The following is an 18,108-nucleotide window of genomic DNA, read 5'->3' as shown; positions in this document are numbered from 1 at the left end:
GAGAAGAATCTCACTCTTATATGTTCACCTTGGTCACCATGACCAAGTTACAAATAGTTCTGCTTCTCTACATTAGTATTAATCTCCTGAAGCCCTAGACTACTTAGGTAACTCATGATATGGTCAGGTGATGTGGTCAGGGCCAAATGATGTGAATTTGGAGAACCATTGCTAATTTGGAACTATGTTCAAAAACTTACCAAACTGTGCATAACCTTTGACCCAGCAGTGTTTCTACTGGGCTTTTATCCCAAAGAGATCTTAAAAGAGGGAAAGGGACCCACATGTGCAAAAATGTTTGTGGCAGCCCTCTTTGTAGTGGCCAGAAACTGGAAGCTGAGTGGATGCCCATCAATTGGAGAATGGCTGCATAAATTGTGGTATATGAATATTATGGAATATTATTGTTCTGTAAGAAATGACCAACAGGATGATTTTAGAGAGGCCTGAAGAGACTTATGTGCACTGATGCTGAGTGAAATGAGCAGGACCAAGAGAACATTGGGCACGGCAACAAGATTATATAATCATAGATTCTGATGGACTTGGCTTTTTTTCAGCAATGAGATGATTCAGGCCAGTTCCAATGATCTTGTGATGAAGAGAGCCGTCTGCACCCAGAGTTCTGTTGGAACTCAGTGTGGATCACAACATAGTATTTTCACTCTTTTTTGTTGTTAGCTTGCTTTTTATTTTCTTTGTCATTTCTTTCCTTTTTGGTCTGATTTTTCTTGTGCAACAAGATAACTTATAAATATGGATACATATATTAGATTTAACATATATTTTTACCATGTTTAACATATATTGCATTACTTGCCATTTAGGGGAGGGGGTAGGAAGAAGGGGGGAAATTGGAACACAAGATTTTGCAAGGGTCAGTGTTGAAAAATTATCCATGCATGTTTTGAAAATAAAAAGCTTTAAAAAAAAAAAAAAAAAAAAAAGCTTGCATAGCCATGCCAAAAAGATGTGATTGATATAAACACCAAATGTTGGGGTTTAGTCATGTAAAGAATTCACAGTGAGGGGCAGCTAGGTGGTGCAGTGGATAGAGCACCAGCCCTGAATTCAGGAGGACCCGAATTCAAATCTGGTCTCAGACACTAAACACTTCCTAGCTGTGTGACCCTGGGCAAATCACTTAACCCCAGCCTCCAAAAAAAAAAAAAATAATTCACAGTGGCCATTCTCTTTGGCAAAAGATTTATTTAAGGAAGAGGTTACAGATAAAATGAAGGGATACAATAGGCACAGGAGTAGTAAATATGAAAAACAGAGTTAGGAGAGTATATTGTTGGCAAGGAAAGGGGTTTTAACAATTAATGATGGAAAAGACAAGTTCCCAAGTGGAACTTACCATTAAACCAGGAGCAAGTGAACACTCCATGTGGTTAGAATATGCCCTTAACTGGCAGGCTAAATAGCAAAAGAGATTTAGCACCCTAAAAGAATTAGCTAGCTTTAAGAAGAAAGACACCATAAGGCAAGATGAGGTGAAAGGAGAAAGACCACATGGCATGGGAGGGGAGGGAGGGGAAAGAGACCACATGGCACGCAGGGGAGAGACACTCCAAGGCAGAGTGCCGAGGTGGGCTATAATCCCAAGAGGGATTCAGCAAAGATGGCATAGCCATGGATAAATGTATAGGGAAAATTCAGCCCCAGAGGTTTGATGTAACCCAGATTTCTGACTAGCTAGGAGGGGCCACCCATCACTTCTACAGAGAGCGGGACCATGAGACTAAACTGATTCTTATTGGAAGCAATTCCATCAATACTTCATTCTTTCTCTGCCAACCACACCCAGTTACTCAGGACCTCATTAATTCCAGTTTGTTTATCTATCTCTCAAAAATCATAAAGATGGTTCAGATTGAAGAGGTCCAACAAGACAGGAAGGGAGGGAATTGTTAGGAGCAAATTCACAGACTCAAGCCATCTCCAGGTCAAGGGGCAAAGCTTTCTTGTAACACTTTAAGAAGCTAACAAAATTCCTAATGATCTTAACAATTAACCAAGGGAGAGGTGGTATTTTTTAATGGGAAAGCTTTGTTTTATTAACTATGCTAACTATACACTGGTGGCCATGGTGATCTTATTTATACAAGATAGCCTCCTGAGTAGAAAATCTATAGCTTAACCTCAAGATTGTGGAAGATAGCAGTGGCTATCAGTACAGGATAGCTATCTCTTGTGTAAGATAATTCTGTTAGTCCAAGAAAATTCTACAGGGTTAGTTTGTTCCTCACTGGGGCCCACTCAGATACTGGGTTGCTACCAGGGACATGGTTTTTTGCTACAGTCCTTTCACTTCATCAGAACCTTAAAGTTGATAAGAGTCCAATCCCCCTGATTTTACAGCTAAGGAAATATTTAAAAAGATTAAGTGACTTACTTAGGGTCACATAGTTGCTAATAGAGCCAAGACACCTAGTCCATTGCTAAACTCTGAAACCCAAGCTCTCTCCCTATTTGAAATCACTCCTAAGGTAACAAAGAGTTATCCAAGTAAAAAAAATAAATAAATAATATTTAAAAAAAAAAAAGTTATACAAGTGGAAGGGATAGGAAAAGCCTTATATAAAAATAGCCAACCTGCTCATAGTTAAGGATTTTAAAGAAAATTTGGGAAGTATTATTAAAGCCTAAGTTTCTAGATCTAGAGCTCAAAGGCACCTTGGAGGCCTTATTTTTGGCAGATAAGGAAACTAAAGCCCAGGAAGCTTAATTTATTTGCCCAATGTCTCAGAGAGAGTAAGCATCACAGATGAGATATCAACCAACCTTGGTTCTTTAATTCCAGAATCAGTGTTCTTTTCACTATACTGTGCTTCCTTTCTGAAAACAGACAGCCCCCCCAGGATGAAGGTTGTTCACATGAAAAAGCTATTTGTAGAAAATTTGGTCTCAGTCCTTCTGTTTTAGGGAGCGTTTTAGCGGCTTTCTTCTGCCAGACTAGCCCGGCCTCCTTCTTTTGCTACTACTGCCTAAAGCTTCCCTGAGCATATGCCCTCCCTCTTGACAAGGTTTACAGCCTTCTTTAGTTCTAAATGAACAGAAGCTTTAAGATATTAAAGAGAGAAGCATTTACTAGATGCATTTCTTTTTAATACAATCTGAAGCTGTGAAAAACAGAAAAATTTGGGAAGCTGACTGAAGTATCCTTTCTGTTTTTCAAAGAAAAATATATACTACTATAGTCATAATTGAGTCTTATACTAAGGCTCAATTATGGCTATAGTAGTAACATTATCAAGAGATTTTGTTGTTGTTGTTGTTCAGGGGCATCTCTGTACCATAGTACATGCTCTTCTCCCTGACCCATTAGTGCAGAGGGTCTCCAGGAGTACTTACACTCTCAGGATAAGCCTTCAGCAAAATAAGGAGAATAGGTATCTCCTGGACTTCTCTATTCCCTAGTCATTACTCAGTGGCCTTATGCTGACTCTAGATCTTGTGCACACTATAGTCCAAATACTCTATGCTACAGAACTTCCCAAAAGAACTTTTCCTCCTTTGAATTCTCAATCCCCCAAAGCTCTATTTTTTTTTTTTTTTTTTTGGTTAGGGAATTGGGATAGCAGATCCATGCAGCGGTCATTTCAGAAGACAATTGATTATCATTATCTCCCCACCTCCTCCTTTGCCACCCACCCCACCTGGGTTTAACTGTAATCTTCCTAAACAAAGCCATTATTCACAAGAATGTCTTTAATTCAGGGAATTTCTGGCACTCTGGGGAGATAGCATCTTACTAGGGACTTTGCCTTGCCCATTCCATCCTAACAAGGAAGCAGCTGCCTTTTCCTCCTCCTCCTTGGAGGACTGTTTGTTCTAGGTACAGAATAAGATAGAAACTCTAACCCATGAATGGTGGTTAATTCCTTTAGCTATGTAAATAACCTAGCATTTCCAAGTCTGGACATTAGTCACTAACAATGAGAAGAATTTTTCCATTGATTCAATTATTAGGAAGTTATTTTTAAAGGGATAGCCTTAAAAAATGAATTTTTAAAGTAAGGTCCTTTTGTTCACCATTGTTGATTTTATATATAAGCCTAATATAGAACAGATTGATTTGTAATGCAAATTTGTAATGCAAAGCATTAAAAACATTTTACAAACCTTAAAAACATTTTCCTTTTAGACACAGAATAAAAATCTGTTGTAGAAGGCAACAAGTTTGAAAAGGGGTTAACATTATTATGAGTAACATTATTAACATTAATGTTAATTAAGTTAACATTACTGAAATTAAATTATTATCAATCTATATTAATGTAACATTTATAATATACCATATGACATATGGCGATTATTAATAAAAATAGTATGTTATAATAATTATTTAATTGTTAATTGATGTTAGCATTAGCATTAATAGCCTTTGAATAGGCAGCTAAATAAGCTAGGCTCAAGTCCTGGACCTGTCTCTAAGTAAAACTAGCTATGTGTTTTGGGCTTTTATGTTATTTTTTTCGGAGTTGTTTTTCCGTGGCATCTAATTCTCGGTGATCCTATTTTGGGTTTTCCTGGCAGATACTGGAATTCTTTGCCATTAGACTGTCTAGCTCATTTTAGAGATGAAGAACTGAGTCAAACATTATTAAGTGACTTGCACAGGGTCACACAGTCAATATCTGAAGTAGGATTTGAACTTTGGAATTTCAGACCAAGCACTTTATCCACTATGCCATTCAGCAGACTTTTCAGCCTTTTGGGGGCCTCCCTCAACTTCCTCACTACCAAAATAAAAGATTGGCACAAAAGGATTTCACAGTTTCTTCTGTGGGACTGTATTTAAAACTTTACTTATTGTAAAGCTGAAAACATTAAGAACTTTTTTTCCCCTCTAAAGCCCTTTCTAGACTCAGAGAAAAACCTTTTGGATTGATGGGTGATAAATTGAGAACAAAAAGACTTTCATTAGGTGAATGGATTAAAGGGTAATCTCTTTTTATCCTTGAAGGAATTAGACTGAGGTCCATCAGGGAAAGTGCCCTCCTCTACTGAATTTAAGATATTCTCATAATCTTATTATTTCATTTAGATTTTTGATATAGACCTCTGAGAGAGAGAGAGAGAGAGAGAGAGAGAGAGAGAGAGAGAGAGAGAGAGAGAGAGAGGCAGTGAACAGTGGAACTGCGATTTGAACCCCATCTTGTGATTAGTCTTCTTTCTACTCTACTCTATTGCTCCTCAAAGTTCAAATAGACATTTTGTTTTAGTGATTAGAAAGTATATGATGGGGCAGCTATCTGGGTTAGTGGATAGAACACTGGCCTTGGAGCCAGGAGGATTCGGTTCAAATCTGGTCTCAGATATTTACTAGCTATGTGATGCTGGGAAAGTCACTTAACATTGCTTGCCTCCAAAAAACAAAAAAGTTTATGACAGAAGAAAAATAACAAATGTTGGTAGAACTATAGGAAAACATGGCCATCAATGCATTGTTGTTGGCAAAGCTATAAATTGATACAACTATTTTGGAAAACAATTTAGAACTGCCCCAAAGGTAGGAAACCGTTTGACTCTACAATCCTACTAGTAGGCCTGTAAGCCAAAGGAATCAGAGAAAGAGGAAAACTCTCCAATATATACAAAAATAATTTATAGCTGCTCTTTTTGTGGTGACAAAGAACTGGAAACTAAAGATCGCACCAAATAAGGAATGGTTGAATGAATGACTGTGGAGGAATACTATTGTGCTATAAGAAAATTTGAAAAGTTCAACTTTAGAGAAGCCTGGGAGGACTTGAATGAACAGATCCATAATGAAGTGAGCAGAATCAGGAGAACAGTATGTAATATAACAATAATACTGTACAATCCAAACAATTTTGAAATATTTAAGAATTCTGATCAGTGATCCCAAAAGGCTCGTGATAAAGAATACCACTCACTTCTTGCCCTCAGAAAGATTACATTCTTATCTGATGATACAACATCTAAACAACTATGCAAATATGTTATATACAAGATATATATACACAGTAGATGAAAGGAAAACAGGAGACCAACTGGAAGACTCTTGCAGTAATCTAAAAGAGAGGTGATGAGGTCCTATATTGGTGGAGAGAAGGAGACTTGAACCACTGACATAAAACTATTAGAAAAGCAACTGCTTAAATTCCAATAAATTTGGAGTGGAAAATGTCATTTGTATCCAGAGAGAGAATTATGGAGACTTAATATGTATCAAAGCATGGTATTTTTACCTTTATTTTTGTTTATTTACTTGGTTTTTTTCTCTTTTGGACTGATTGTTTTTGCACAACGACAAATATGGAAATGCATTTAAAAGAACTGCACATATTTAATCTATATCAGAATGCTAATTGTCTTTGGAGAGAAAGTAGAGAAAGAGAAACGTTTGGAACACAAAGCCTTATAAAAATAAATGTTAAGAACTATCTTTACAAGTATTTAAAAAAACAAAATACTATTGAAAGAAAAAAAAAAAAAAAAGAAAAGAAATCGCTTCGTTTTTCCCTAAGATTGTTCAATTCAGAAGACATTTATTTTGTACGTACAGAACTGGGTAGTTAAGGTGTATAAAGTACCAGACCCAGAGTAAAGAAGACTCATCTTCTTCAGTTCAAATCTAGCCTCAGATACTTATTGGCTTTGTTACCTTAGGCAGGTCACTCATCCTGTTTACAAGTTTCCTCATTTGTAAAAGGAGTTGGAGAAGGAAATGGCAAACCACTCCAGTTTTTTTGCCAAGAAAATCCCAAGGAGGTCATAAAGAGTCAGACATGAACAACAAAGTGTACAGAAATACATGTACAACATTTCACTCCTTTCTCTCTACCTACCTCCTATTCTCCCTTATTGTCCACTCAAGAGACCATGCCATTGAGGAACTTTCACTGAGGGGATGGGATACAGAGGCTCTTCTAACTAGTGACTTTTTCTCTTAGATTACTGTTTTAGGACATCCTCAGCTACCATGTTTTACTTAATCCTCTTTTCTTCCTCCGTCTCAATCAGGACCTTACTATTTCTTCCCAATCTCCTCCTATAGTTCTGGATCTGTGAATTATAATTGAATCACATTTGCCATTGCTCCTAAAATATTGTGTCCCTCTGGGCTCACTAACCTGCCTGGTAACTTTCAGGCCTTTCCCTGGTAGCCATTATTTTACATAAGTCCTGAAAGTGAGTGCAGGAGGAACTGCCTTCATTCTGTTTTTGTATCCCCAGCACTTAGCACAATTCCTAATGAAAGCTTTTTTCTTTTATTCTTCCACCCATCCATTTACTTATTTATTATGCAAAGCATGGGACCAAGGGAGGCATAACACATTCACAAATGCAAAGTAATGTGTCATAAGAATATTGGTGAGTTGTTTTGTTTTGTTTTTTAAGTTTTTTATAATGACCATTAGTAGCTAGAGTTACTAAATAAAAGCAAGACATTTCTTAGTACCTTAGATTTCTCATCATAAAATGATGATCAAGATGATCTCTAATATTCCTTCTAGTTCTTGTTAGTTCTTCAAAGGCAGTGACTATCTTTTGATTAGATAGATAGATAGATAGATAAATCTCCAGCTCTTAGCATGAGACCTGGCACCTAAGGGGTACTTTAAATACTTACTGAACTTACTCTAAGTTGTGCAACATTCTAATATTCATTCTGTAGATCTCTTTATTAGGTAACCAGTTATTAATGCAGAGGAATTAGTACTTGTTCATATTAGAGCCCTGCCTTATAGTCCTTTTTTTTTTTTTTGTGACCCTGAACAAGAAACCTCAGTTTTCTCATTTTTTTCTTTTTTTCATTTTTTTTTCTATTTTTTAAAATTAATTTTATAACTATAACATTTTTTGACAGTACATATACATAGGTAATTTTTTTTTTAAACATTATCCCTTGTACTCCCTTCTGTTCCGAGTTTTTCCCCTCCTTCCCTCCACCCCCTCCCCTAGATGTCAGGCATTCCCATACATATTAAATATGTTATCGTATATCCTAGATACAATATATATGTGCAGAACCAAATTTTGTTGTTGTTATTGTTGCAAAGAAGAATTGTATTCAGAAGGTAAAAATAATCTAGGAAGAAAAACAAAAACAATGCTCACAGTTTACACTCATTTCCCAGTGCTCCTTTTCTGGGTGTAGCTGATTCTGTCCATCATTAATCAATTGGAATTGGATTAGCTCTTCTCTATGTTGAAGAAATCCACTTCCATCAGCATACATCCTCATACAGTATCATTGTTGAAGTGTATAATGATCTTCTGGTTCTGCTCATTTCACTCAGCATCAGTTGTTGTAAGTCTCTCCAAGCCTCTCTGTATTCCTCCTGTTGGTCATTCCTTACAGAACAATAATATTCCATAACATTCATATACCATAATTTACCCAACCATTCTTCAGTTGATGGACATCCATTCATTTTCCAGTTTCTAGTCACTACAAAAAGGGCTGCCACAAACATTTTGGCACATACAGGTCCCTTTCCCTTCTTTAGTATTTCCTTGGGATATAAGCCCAGTAGTAGCACTGCTGGATCAAAGGGTATGCACAGTTTGATAACTTTTTTGGGCATAATTCCAGATTGCTCTCCAGAATGGTTGGATTCTTTCACAACTCCACCAACAATGCATCAGTGTCCCAGTTTTCCCACATCCCCTCCAACATTCATCATTATTTGTTCCTGTCATCTTAGCCAATCTGACAGGTGTGTAATGATATCTCAGAGTTATCTTAATTTGCATTTCTCTGATCAATAGTGATTTGGAACACTCTTTCATATGAGTGGAAATAGTTTTAATTTCATCATCTGAAAATTGTCTGTTCATATCCTTTGACCATTTATCAATTGGAGAATGGCATGATTTCTTATAAATTAAAGTAAATTCTCTGTATATTTTGGAGATGAGGCCTTTATCAGAACCTTTAGATGTAAAAATGTTTTCCCAATTTGTTACTTCCCTTCTAATCTTGTTTGCATTAGTTTTGTTTGTGCAAAAACTTTTTAATTTGATGTAATCAAAACTTTCTATTTTGTGATCAATAATGATCTCTAGATCTTCTTTGGACACAAATTCCTTCCTCCTCCACAAATCTGAGAGGTAAACTATCCTGTGTTCCTCCAATTTATTTATGATCTTCGTTCTTTATGCCTAAATCTTGGACCCATTTTGATCTAATCTTAGTATGTGGTGTTAAATGTGGGTCCATGCCTAGTTTCTGCCATACTAATTTCCAGTTTTCCCATCAGTTTTTGTCAAATAATGAATTCTGATCCCAAAAGTTGGGATCTTTGGGTTTGTCAAACACTAGTTTGCTATTTTTATTCACTATCTTGCCCTGTGAATCTAACCTATGCCACTGATCAACTAGTCTATTTCTTAGCCAATACCAAATGGTTTTGGTGACTGTTGCTTTATAATATAGTTCTAGGTCAGGTACAGCTAGAACAACTTCATTTAATTTTTTTTTTCATTAATTCCCTTGAAATTCTCGACCTTTTGTTCTTCCATATGAATTCTGTTGTTATTTTTTCTAGGTCATTAAAATAGTTTCTTGGGAGTCTGATTGGTATAGCACTAAATAAATAGATTAGTTTGGGGAGTATTATCATCTTTATTATATTCGTTCGGCCTATCCAAGAGCACTCAATGTCTTTCCAATTATTTAAATCTGACTTTATTTTTGTGGCAAGTGTTTTGTAATTTTGCTCATATAATTCCTGACTTTCCTTTGGTAGATATATTCCCAAATATTTTATACTATCGACAGTTATTTTGAATGGAATTTCTCTTTATATCTCTTGCTCTTGGATTGTGTTGGTGATGTATAAAAATGCTGAGGATTTATGTGGATTTTTTTGTATCCTGCAACTTTGCTAAAGTTCTGAATTATTTCTAATAGCTTTTTAGCAGAGTCTTTGGGGTTCTCTAAGTATACCATCATGTCATCTGCAAAGAGTGATAGTTTGATTTCCTCATTTCCTACTCTAATTCCTTGAATCTCTTTCTTGGCTCTTATTGCCAAGGCTAGTGTTTCTAGTACAATATTGAAAAGTAATGGTGATAGTGGGCAACCTTGTTTCACTCAGTTTTCTCATTTTTAAAATGAAGGGTTTGCACTAGATAACCTTTAAGATTTCTTCTTTCCCTAAAGCTACTATGCTATGAATCTTCCATATGAAAGCCACTTAGCTTCCTCCAACTTTATAGGAATATTCTTTTTTTTGTCACAAAACTGTTTTATGGAGATGACAGAAGAGCACACATTTTATGGTGGAGGTGAATTTCCTAACTCTTCAGAGCTCCAATTGAGGGATTGATTCTATACTGCCAATGGGGAAAAAAACTAAAGCAAAATTTTTCAGATTTTGGAAAATGTTGCATGTGTTACAAAGGTAAAAAGGGACTAGTATGTCATCATTCTATTTATCTCATAGGATGGATATCTCATAGGATGGATATAAAGAAAGCAATTTATAAGCACTTTAAACTATATACATAAAAGTTATTTATGGGTATTATGTGGCCTCTAGCCTTTTGAGACAAAGCTAAGGAAATGATTTTGTCATTTTTAATTTTTTTTTTTTTTTTTTTTTTTTTTTTAACCATTGCTGCTTTACAGGTAAATTCTGAGATCAAGCATTCAGTGACAGTGATTTTGATAGGTGCAGGTTCTGAGTTTTACTGAATAAACATTTCTTGCCTTAGGAATTTGTTCCTTCCTGGGTGAATTTATGTGTTGGTTGTCTGATGATAAGGGTATCATTTTTTTGGAAATGATTATAATTATAGGATTTAGACCGAGACAAGATTTTCAGAGATCATCTAGTTCAGCCTCTTCATTTTACAGCTGAGGAAACCAAGGCTTATAGAGATTAAGAGATTTGTCCATGGTCACATAGCTAATAAATGTCAGAGATGACACTTGAAACTAGACCCCTGGATTCAGAGTCCTGTGTTCTTTCCACTCTACCAGGCTGCTTTTCTTAGAACAAAGTCATCTTCTATCTTGTGAGCTTGAGTTTACCATGAGTTTCAGAAGAGAACACAGCTCCACAATGTGAAGAATAGAGCAGGTATGTGAAGGATGCGAATGAAGTTGGTTTGGAGCCAAAAAGAGTTTCAAAGGTGGTATTACTCTGATTAGTCTGCCTTTGCTGGAGGACCTAAATTCTTCATGCCTAAAACCTGGCATTTTGGTAACTATTCTATCCCTATACCAAATGTTCTGCTAAAAAGAAAGAGGAAGAGGAGATCTATGTGGCCACGACTTCACTAACATAAACATCTACCTGAAAGCAACCAAAATCTTACTGAGAGAGAGCTCACTGAATAAATCAGCTGGTACATTGCATAGTTTTTTTATAGTTCTAAGACATAATTCCATTGCTGAAAAAGTCTCATTGTTAAACTCTAGACTAAATAACAGATCTGTGATCCATCCTTATCATCCATTTATTCACATTTAGTATACTTTTTAAAAGTACCTACTAAGTATAATAAACTATTGAAGGGAGAGTATGCTGAAGGAGCAGATAAGTATAAATGAGGCATAGTTCCTACCTTCATAATGGTTATATCTATAAAGAGTCCTATACAGGTGGCATCTGGGGTTGAGGAGCAAAAAAAAATAAAATCTATTGGGACAAAATTTTGGAGTTCAGACCTGTGATTTCACAATTGTAGAATAGTCCTAGTCAAGAAATTCTCATTTACCAATGCATAGAATAATTTTTCAATTTAGTCTTGGAGATTTGCCTGGGGCACTGAGAATTTATGTGATTTATTCTTGGTTTCTCAACCATATGTGCCAAAGGCAAGATTTGAGCCTCTAGGACTGGATCTGTCCAACATACCTTGCTTCCTTTCAGAATTATCCTTTAAAAATCCTTTAAACTACTGTGTGTGTGTGTGTGTGTGTGTGTGTGTGTGTGTAAAAATAGTGTTTTTAAAGAATAGCTACAAAAGGGCTGGGTTCTCTTTTTTTAAATTTTTTTAATTTAGAATTTTTTTTCCACAGTATATACGCATGAGTAATTTTTTAAATACTATTATCCCTTGTATTCATTTTTCCAAATTATCCCCCCCTCCCTCCACTCCCTCCCCCGATGACAGGCAATCCCATACATTTTACATGTGTTACAATATATGGGTTCCTTTTTTGAAAAAAAAAAAAAAAGTATTTCAGAGGGCAGAAGAACCTCATATAGTTGCTATGGAAAAAGTTGACTATAAGTTTTGCTTTTGCACAGCATTTAGCTAAGCAACATCAGCTAAGTGGTGATCTACAGAGATCAGGGAACCAGGACTTCTACTCAAATTGGTAAAGGAAGCTTACGGGAAGGTGGGTGATAAGGGGGGAGGGCAGAATTCTCAAAAAGGTTTTACATGGTGCAATTAGGGCTGACTGTACACACACCATCACCTGTCTGGCACAGGATGTTGTTCATCATTTTTAAAATGGGCTAGTGACATCAGACTGTGAATTGGATTTAAGTCAAGAGGAGTGGGCAACACTGTCAGCCCCACTCTCTCTTCCAGTCTAGGGGCAGGACAGAAGTTAGGATGTTGGCACATATGTTTTCTGAATTGAATTGAAATTAAACGTTTTTATCCTACTCTACCAGGAAGTTAGAGGGGACCCAAAAAGGTCAAGGGAGCTCAGTAGGATTTTGCTAGTTGTCTAGGAATTCCATGAAGATCAAGTAAACTGAATCCTCTTCTTGTTGTCTCCATGAACCTAAGCAAGATGAAAAGACTCTCTGTGTGTATGAAGAAGAGGAGACTCTGGATTCACTATCAGAGGGGGGAAATGTACGTAAGAGGTATATAGGAACTTTGGCCCCTAAGGGAAATGTAGATTCATAGCAGCTAGGTAGTGGAGCATTAGATCTGGTGTATGAAGTCTTGTGACCTCAGATACCTTTTAGAGGTGTGACCCTTTATATGTAAAATGGGAATAAGAACATATACCTCCCAAGATTATTATAAAGATAAAATGAGATAATATTTGTAAAGTGCTTCACAACTGTTAAAACTCTCTATAAATGCTATTTATTATTTATGTCCCATCTCCTGCTCATCACTAATTGGAATGTGAGAATCACCCCCACGACATTAAAATTGTTATTTCCTTTTCTCTGAAAGGACTAGCAGCTACCTTTTCCACAGAATGTTTGCCAGAGGATAATCTCTGACTGTATGCTGGTGGACAAGTTATTAGTAAACTATTCATTGCTAGTGAAGGCTGAAAGAGAGGGAAATTAAGATTAATCTAATTCCAGAGCCTATTGTCTATGGAAACACTATTTTGCCTCCAGGGTATGTTAGGTACTTTGTACTCCCAGAGATGCCAAACATTTCCTTCTGGTTGCTTGGTTACTAAATACTCTCTAGGCTGCACAAGGGTAGCAGACCTGGACTTCCAGCCTCTAGCACATGATAGATGGGCACTGCTCCTTAGGAGTGCCTGCTGCCTGTCCCCAGGCAAAGCTCCATTTCCTGGTTTCCAGTTTGGTGTCCCATGCTCTCAGCTAATCTCCCTTATCTCTCAAGTGGACAGTCATTGGAGACACTGTGTCTCAAACAAGACAGAAAAATCTCCACGACATACAGCGCCCATCTTATAATCAGGATGCATGATAATTCAGCGAGCAATAAAGTCATAAATCAACATAAAAACCTGTCAGCTGGGTGGTACACTGAATCAGCAGGGACCCAGCTCAGGACAAGGGCTTTCCCCTGTTTGGTGCATGGCAAGTAAGTGCAATCAGGAAGCGAGCTGCAGGTGCAGCAGGAAGCAGCTTAAAGGACCTGCCCGGCATCTGCATCCTTCCCTTGCCTTCAGGACTCTCCTCTCTGTGTTACAATTGGGCCTCACAACCCCAACTCAGCAGTAAGCAGCCTTCCCTCTCCAGGTGCGCCCCTGGGATTGCTGCCACTGGCCAGCTGCCAAGAAGAAACCTTGGACAGCTGCCTACGCAAATGGGCTTCCCCCACTCCAGCCAGCCGCACTCTGCTCCTCCTTTCACTTAAGAGAGCTCTATAAAATAAAAAGTCCCCTCTCTCATTCACTCAGTCTTCCCCCATCCCCTTTTATTGCCAGATCAACTATCTTTAGGGTGGTTTTAATTCATGAGGTGAAAAAAATCGTCAATCCCAAGAGTTATGTTCAGCTCTCCTTCTTTTTTCTCCCCCAGACAGTAGGGATTGTATCTTGGAGCCTCTCTCCCTGCCAGAAAGTCCAGGTGGCTGCACCACTTTAGAAGGTTCCCCATCTGTGCCTTGTATCTTCTGCGAAGAACATTTTCCCGTGGCTGAACAAGACAAACTTCTGAAGCACATGATTATTGAGCACAAGATTGTCATAGCTGATGTCAAGCTGGTTGCTGATTTCCGAAGGTACATTGCCTTTCGTTTCATGTAGGAGTCAAATTGATTTTCTTTGGAGGAAAAAGTACTCGGAGCATGTATGTATATACATATATTTGTTATATCAAGTGGATATAGCCAAGGTAAATGGCAGACTTTCCCTCTGAAGCTTCCTTTCGTATTTGCCTCTTTGTACTCCGGGGCTCACTGGTGTGTTTGTTGATATTACTGACTAGGTATTACTTGATGATAACCCTGAAAATGAGGAAATTTACCCACCAGCTGGTCCGAGTCCCTTTGCCACACTCTTTACACATGTTGCTATTTGAAACCATCTGTCTGCTGAAGTCCGTCTTCCTGGGGGGAGTTCTTTCCTAGCCTCTTGGGGTGGATCAGCTATGCTTCAGGGTACAGATAGTCCCTGACTTTGGAGGAATAACTTAAGATTGAGCTATTCCTTATGAGAGCTGCCTCTACACTGAGGATGAGTAAAGTTTTTGTATATTGTCCCTAGAGTGCCAACCACCATTAAAGCATTTGATGAAAAAGTAAGTTTTGAAAACTAATCAAATGACTTATAAACACACTTCCTCTTTGTACTGAAGAGCAGAACTATCTACTTAGTCAAAGAAACTGTAATAGTCTTGGGTTCTGTTCTTTAAATTATTAAATACCTGCTTTCAGAATTAGCAACAGATGTTTACTGGGCATCTTCGGGACATATGGCACTTTATTTTGAGGATAGTTTTTAACATTCATTTTTGTAAGATTTTGAGTTCCAGTTTTTTTCTCCCTTTCTTCCTTACTTCCCCCCTCCCCAAGACAGCAAGTGATCTAATATTTACATACAATCATTTTAAGCATATTTCTATATTAATTATATTGTAAAAGAAAAATCAGAAAGAAGAAAGAAACAAACAAAAAACTGAAAATAGGATGCTCCAAACAACATTCAAGTTCCATAGTGCTTTCTCTAGATGGAGATGGTATTTTTTTATCCTAAGTCTATTAGAATTGTCTTGGATCACTTGCTGAGAAGAGCTATCACACACAGTTTTCAAACAATCTTGCTGTTACTATGTACAATGTTCTCCTGGTTCTCCTAACTTCATTCAGCATCAGTTCATGTAAGTCTTTCCAGGCTTTTCTGAAGTCATTTCTTATAGAACAATAATATCCCACAGTTTATTTAGCCATTATTCAATTGATGGGCATCCACTCAATTTCTGATTTCTTGCCATAGATGATTCTTTATGAAGGGTTGTTTTTTTTTCATTTCTTTCTGTACCACTATTTTTTTTTCAATCTCTTATTCTCCCTTTCTCTGTCTCTGTACCTCTCCTTCTCTGCATCTTTTTCTGTTTGGCCTTTTCTGTCTTTTTGGCTATCTGTGTGTTTTTGTCTCTGGTTTCAGTCTCAGTCTTTCTTTTTCTCTCTCACTCTGGATTACTTTCTCCTCTCCCCCACCCTAATCTCTCTTCCCCTTGATAGTAAATGTAGAAACATAGCACACATTCTAGTAATTTCATCATGTATATTATCTGTTCTTTCTAATCAGGCCTAAACATTAAAAGGGTCTTGTTAACTTTTATCTGTATTAATATATAATAGTTAACACTTTAAAAAACCCTGAAGCAAGGATGCTTTTCTAATTCTCACTAAGGTCAGCTTTTCTATTTGTTTGAGATTATTCTATATTCTGCTTTTTTCTGTCCTGCTGATATGAAATTTCCTTGGAATTTGCAAATGCAGCTAATTATCTAGCAATGATGGTCAGTTGAGCAACACAAGACTTTTTCCTCTCTTCCCTCCTAAAACTCCTAACGCAAGGTCTTTATCCAGGTTTGCATCTTTCTCCCTATGTCTGCATATAGTAATTAAGAAATTAAATCCATCTTAATCTATTTCTCTAATTCTTTGTCAAGGTTATTGATCTTTTATCAATAGGAGGTAAAGGGGAGGTAGATAATCACACATTAATTATTTAATAGACCACCATGCTTAGGAGTCTAGAAATAACTATTGGGATCAATCACCCACAAGATGCAACCATTCAATAAAGTGAACGAATCAGGAATAGAGTAGGAAATTAAAATGGGCAATGCTTGATTTTAATAGGAAATTTTAATGATCTGACTCATATGGCTACATTGCTGACCAATCTTTTATTTTGATTACAAAATTCTCAACATTGCCATTCTTTTTTAATTAAATAAAAAGCATAGCAAAGAGAGATGTTCTTAATTCAAATCTACTAGCAATAGTTCTGTGTCATCTATGGTTATCTCTTTCCTTAAACATATTCCCTTTTCAAGGAATTTTCCTGTTTCCTTTGACTAATGCCTATATTATAATATATAGTTAATGAAAGGTTTTTGTCATTGTTTGTAGTCCCAGTGGACTCTATTCCCACTTTTTATTAGTTGGTATCATTTAATGTACTATAGATTAACCTATAGAGTAGTCAAGTGTTTCTCTGATACTTTGAATAGAGAGGAAAAGATTTTCCTTCTTTTATGATAATCTGGATGCTTCCTTAAGGAGGAAAAAAAAAGCAGGAAAAAAGAAAGACTCAAGAAACAGAAAGTGTTTTTACTTAGAATTCATATATAGGCAGATACATATACAGATACTTTAGAAGCTGTCATTCCTGTGTACTTTTTAGAAGATAAATAGTAGATAAGCAGATGAGCTTATTCTAGCTCCAAGAAAAAGAAAAAGGAAAAAAAAAAAAAGCCTTTATTTAACACAAGCAATCTAAGTTCAGCACTTGATTTCTTATATTATTCTAATGTAAGAAGGTCTCATGGAAAAGTTTGAATCTCTCAGTCAACCTAGTTGCACACATAGTACTATTCAATTACTTTTCTTGCTGCACTGACATTGTCTCCAACAGACAAAACATAAACGTTTCTTGCCCCATGCTACTTGTGTATATTGCTTTCTTCTCGTTCACAGCTGCCCAACTTCATAGCCATGCTTCAGTTTTCCATGCCTTTTTCATTTATCAGAAATGCAAATGCGCAGACAATAGCATTCATAGAATATGAGCTTATATTTATATTGGCAAGTCAGTAAAAGGTACTCACAAATATAGTCAAGGAAATTGAGGCCTTGAGAAGTTTGAGGTTTGGGACAGCTGAGATTACAGTCTAGATTTTTTGACCTTAAAGAAGGATTTTCACTTCTCTATACTTTTGCTGCTGTTCAGTCGTTTCAGTCATGTGTGACTTTTTGGAGTTTTCATGGCACAGATTGGAATGGTTTGCCATTTTCTCTGGCTCATTTTTCAGATGAGGAAACTGAGGTAAACAGGGTTAAATAACTTGCCCAGAATCATATATCTGGTACAAAGCTTCTTAAATTATGGGGTTTGCTTGCGTAACTGAATGTGGGAATCACAAAAAAAATTTGACGACAGTGAAAAGTATCAAATATTCCACCAAAATGTAATTTTATATGTAAAAACAAAGAGGCACATCTATCTCATTAGTATGAAACTTGATTTCATTTTTAATAAATGATAAAATTACATATATATATCAAATAATTATTTTAAAATACATTTCTGTATGATTTATCATTAGTAAATGTTTAATTTGTATTCCTATCAAAATTTCTTGGGCAAAAAGGGGTTATGAATGAGAATAGTTTAAGAAGTCCTGATCTCCTGATCTGGTAAGTATCTGAGGCCACTTTTTTTTTTTTTTTTAACTGAGGCAATTGGGATTAAGTGACTTGCCCAGG

General features: G+C 36.6%; 1 protein-coding gene across 2 annotated transcripts in view; it reads left to right on the top strand.

Annotated features, from left to right (window-relative positions):
* The window catches only part of ZNF277 (zinc finger protein 277), a 156,142-nt gene that overhangs the window by 67,387 nt on the left and 70,647 nt on the right, over positions 1–18,108 (top strand). For both annotated transcript variants that reach the window (XM_074268285.1, XM_074268286.1), the window contains exon 2: positions 14,190–14,391. In XM_074268285.1, the coding sequence (XP_074124386.1) occupies positions 14,190–14,391 (202 nt within the window). The remainder of the gene's footprint in view (positions 1–14,189; positions 14,392–18,108) is intronic.

Source organism: Sminthopsis crassicaudata, chromosome 5 (assembly GCF_048593235.1).
Source record: "Sminthopsis crassicaudata isolate SCR6 chromosome 5, ASM4859323v1, whole genome shotgun sequence".
Classification (NCBI taxonomy): domain Eukaryota; kingdom Metazoa; phylum Chordata; class Mammalia; order Dasyuromorphia; family Dasyuridae; genus Sminthopsis; species Sminthopsis crassicaudata.
The sequence above is the reverse complement of the archived record's forward strand: the minus strand, read 5'-3'. Positions and strand labels throughout refer to the sequence as shown.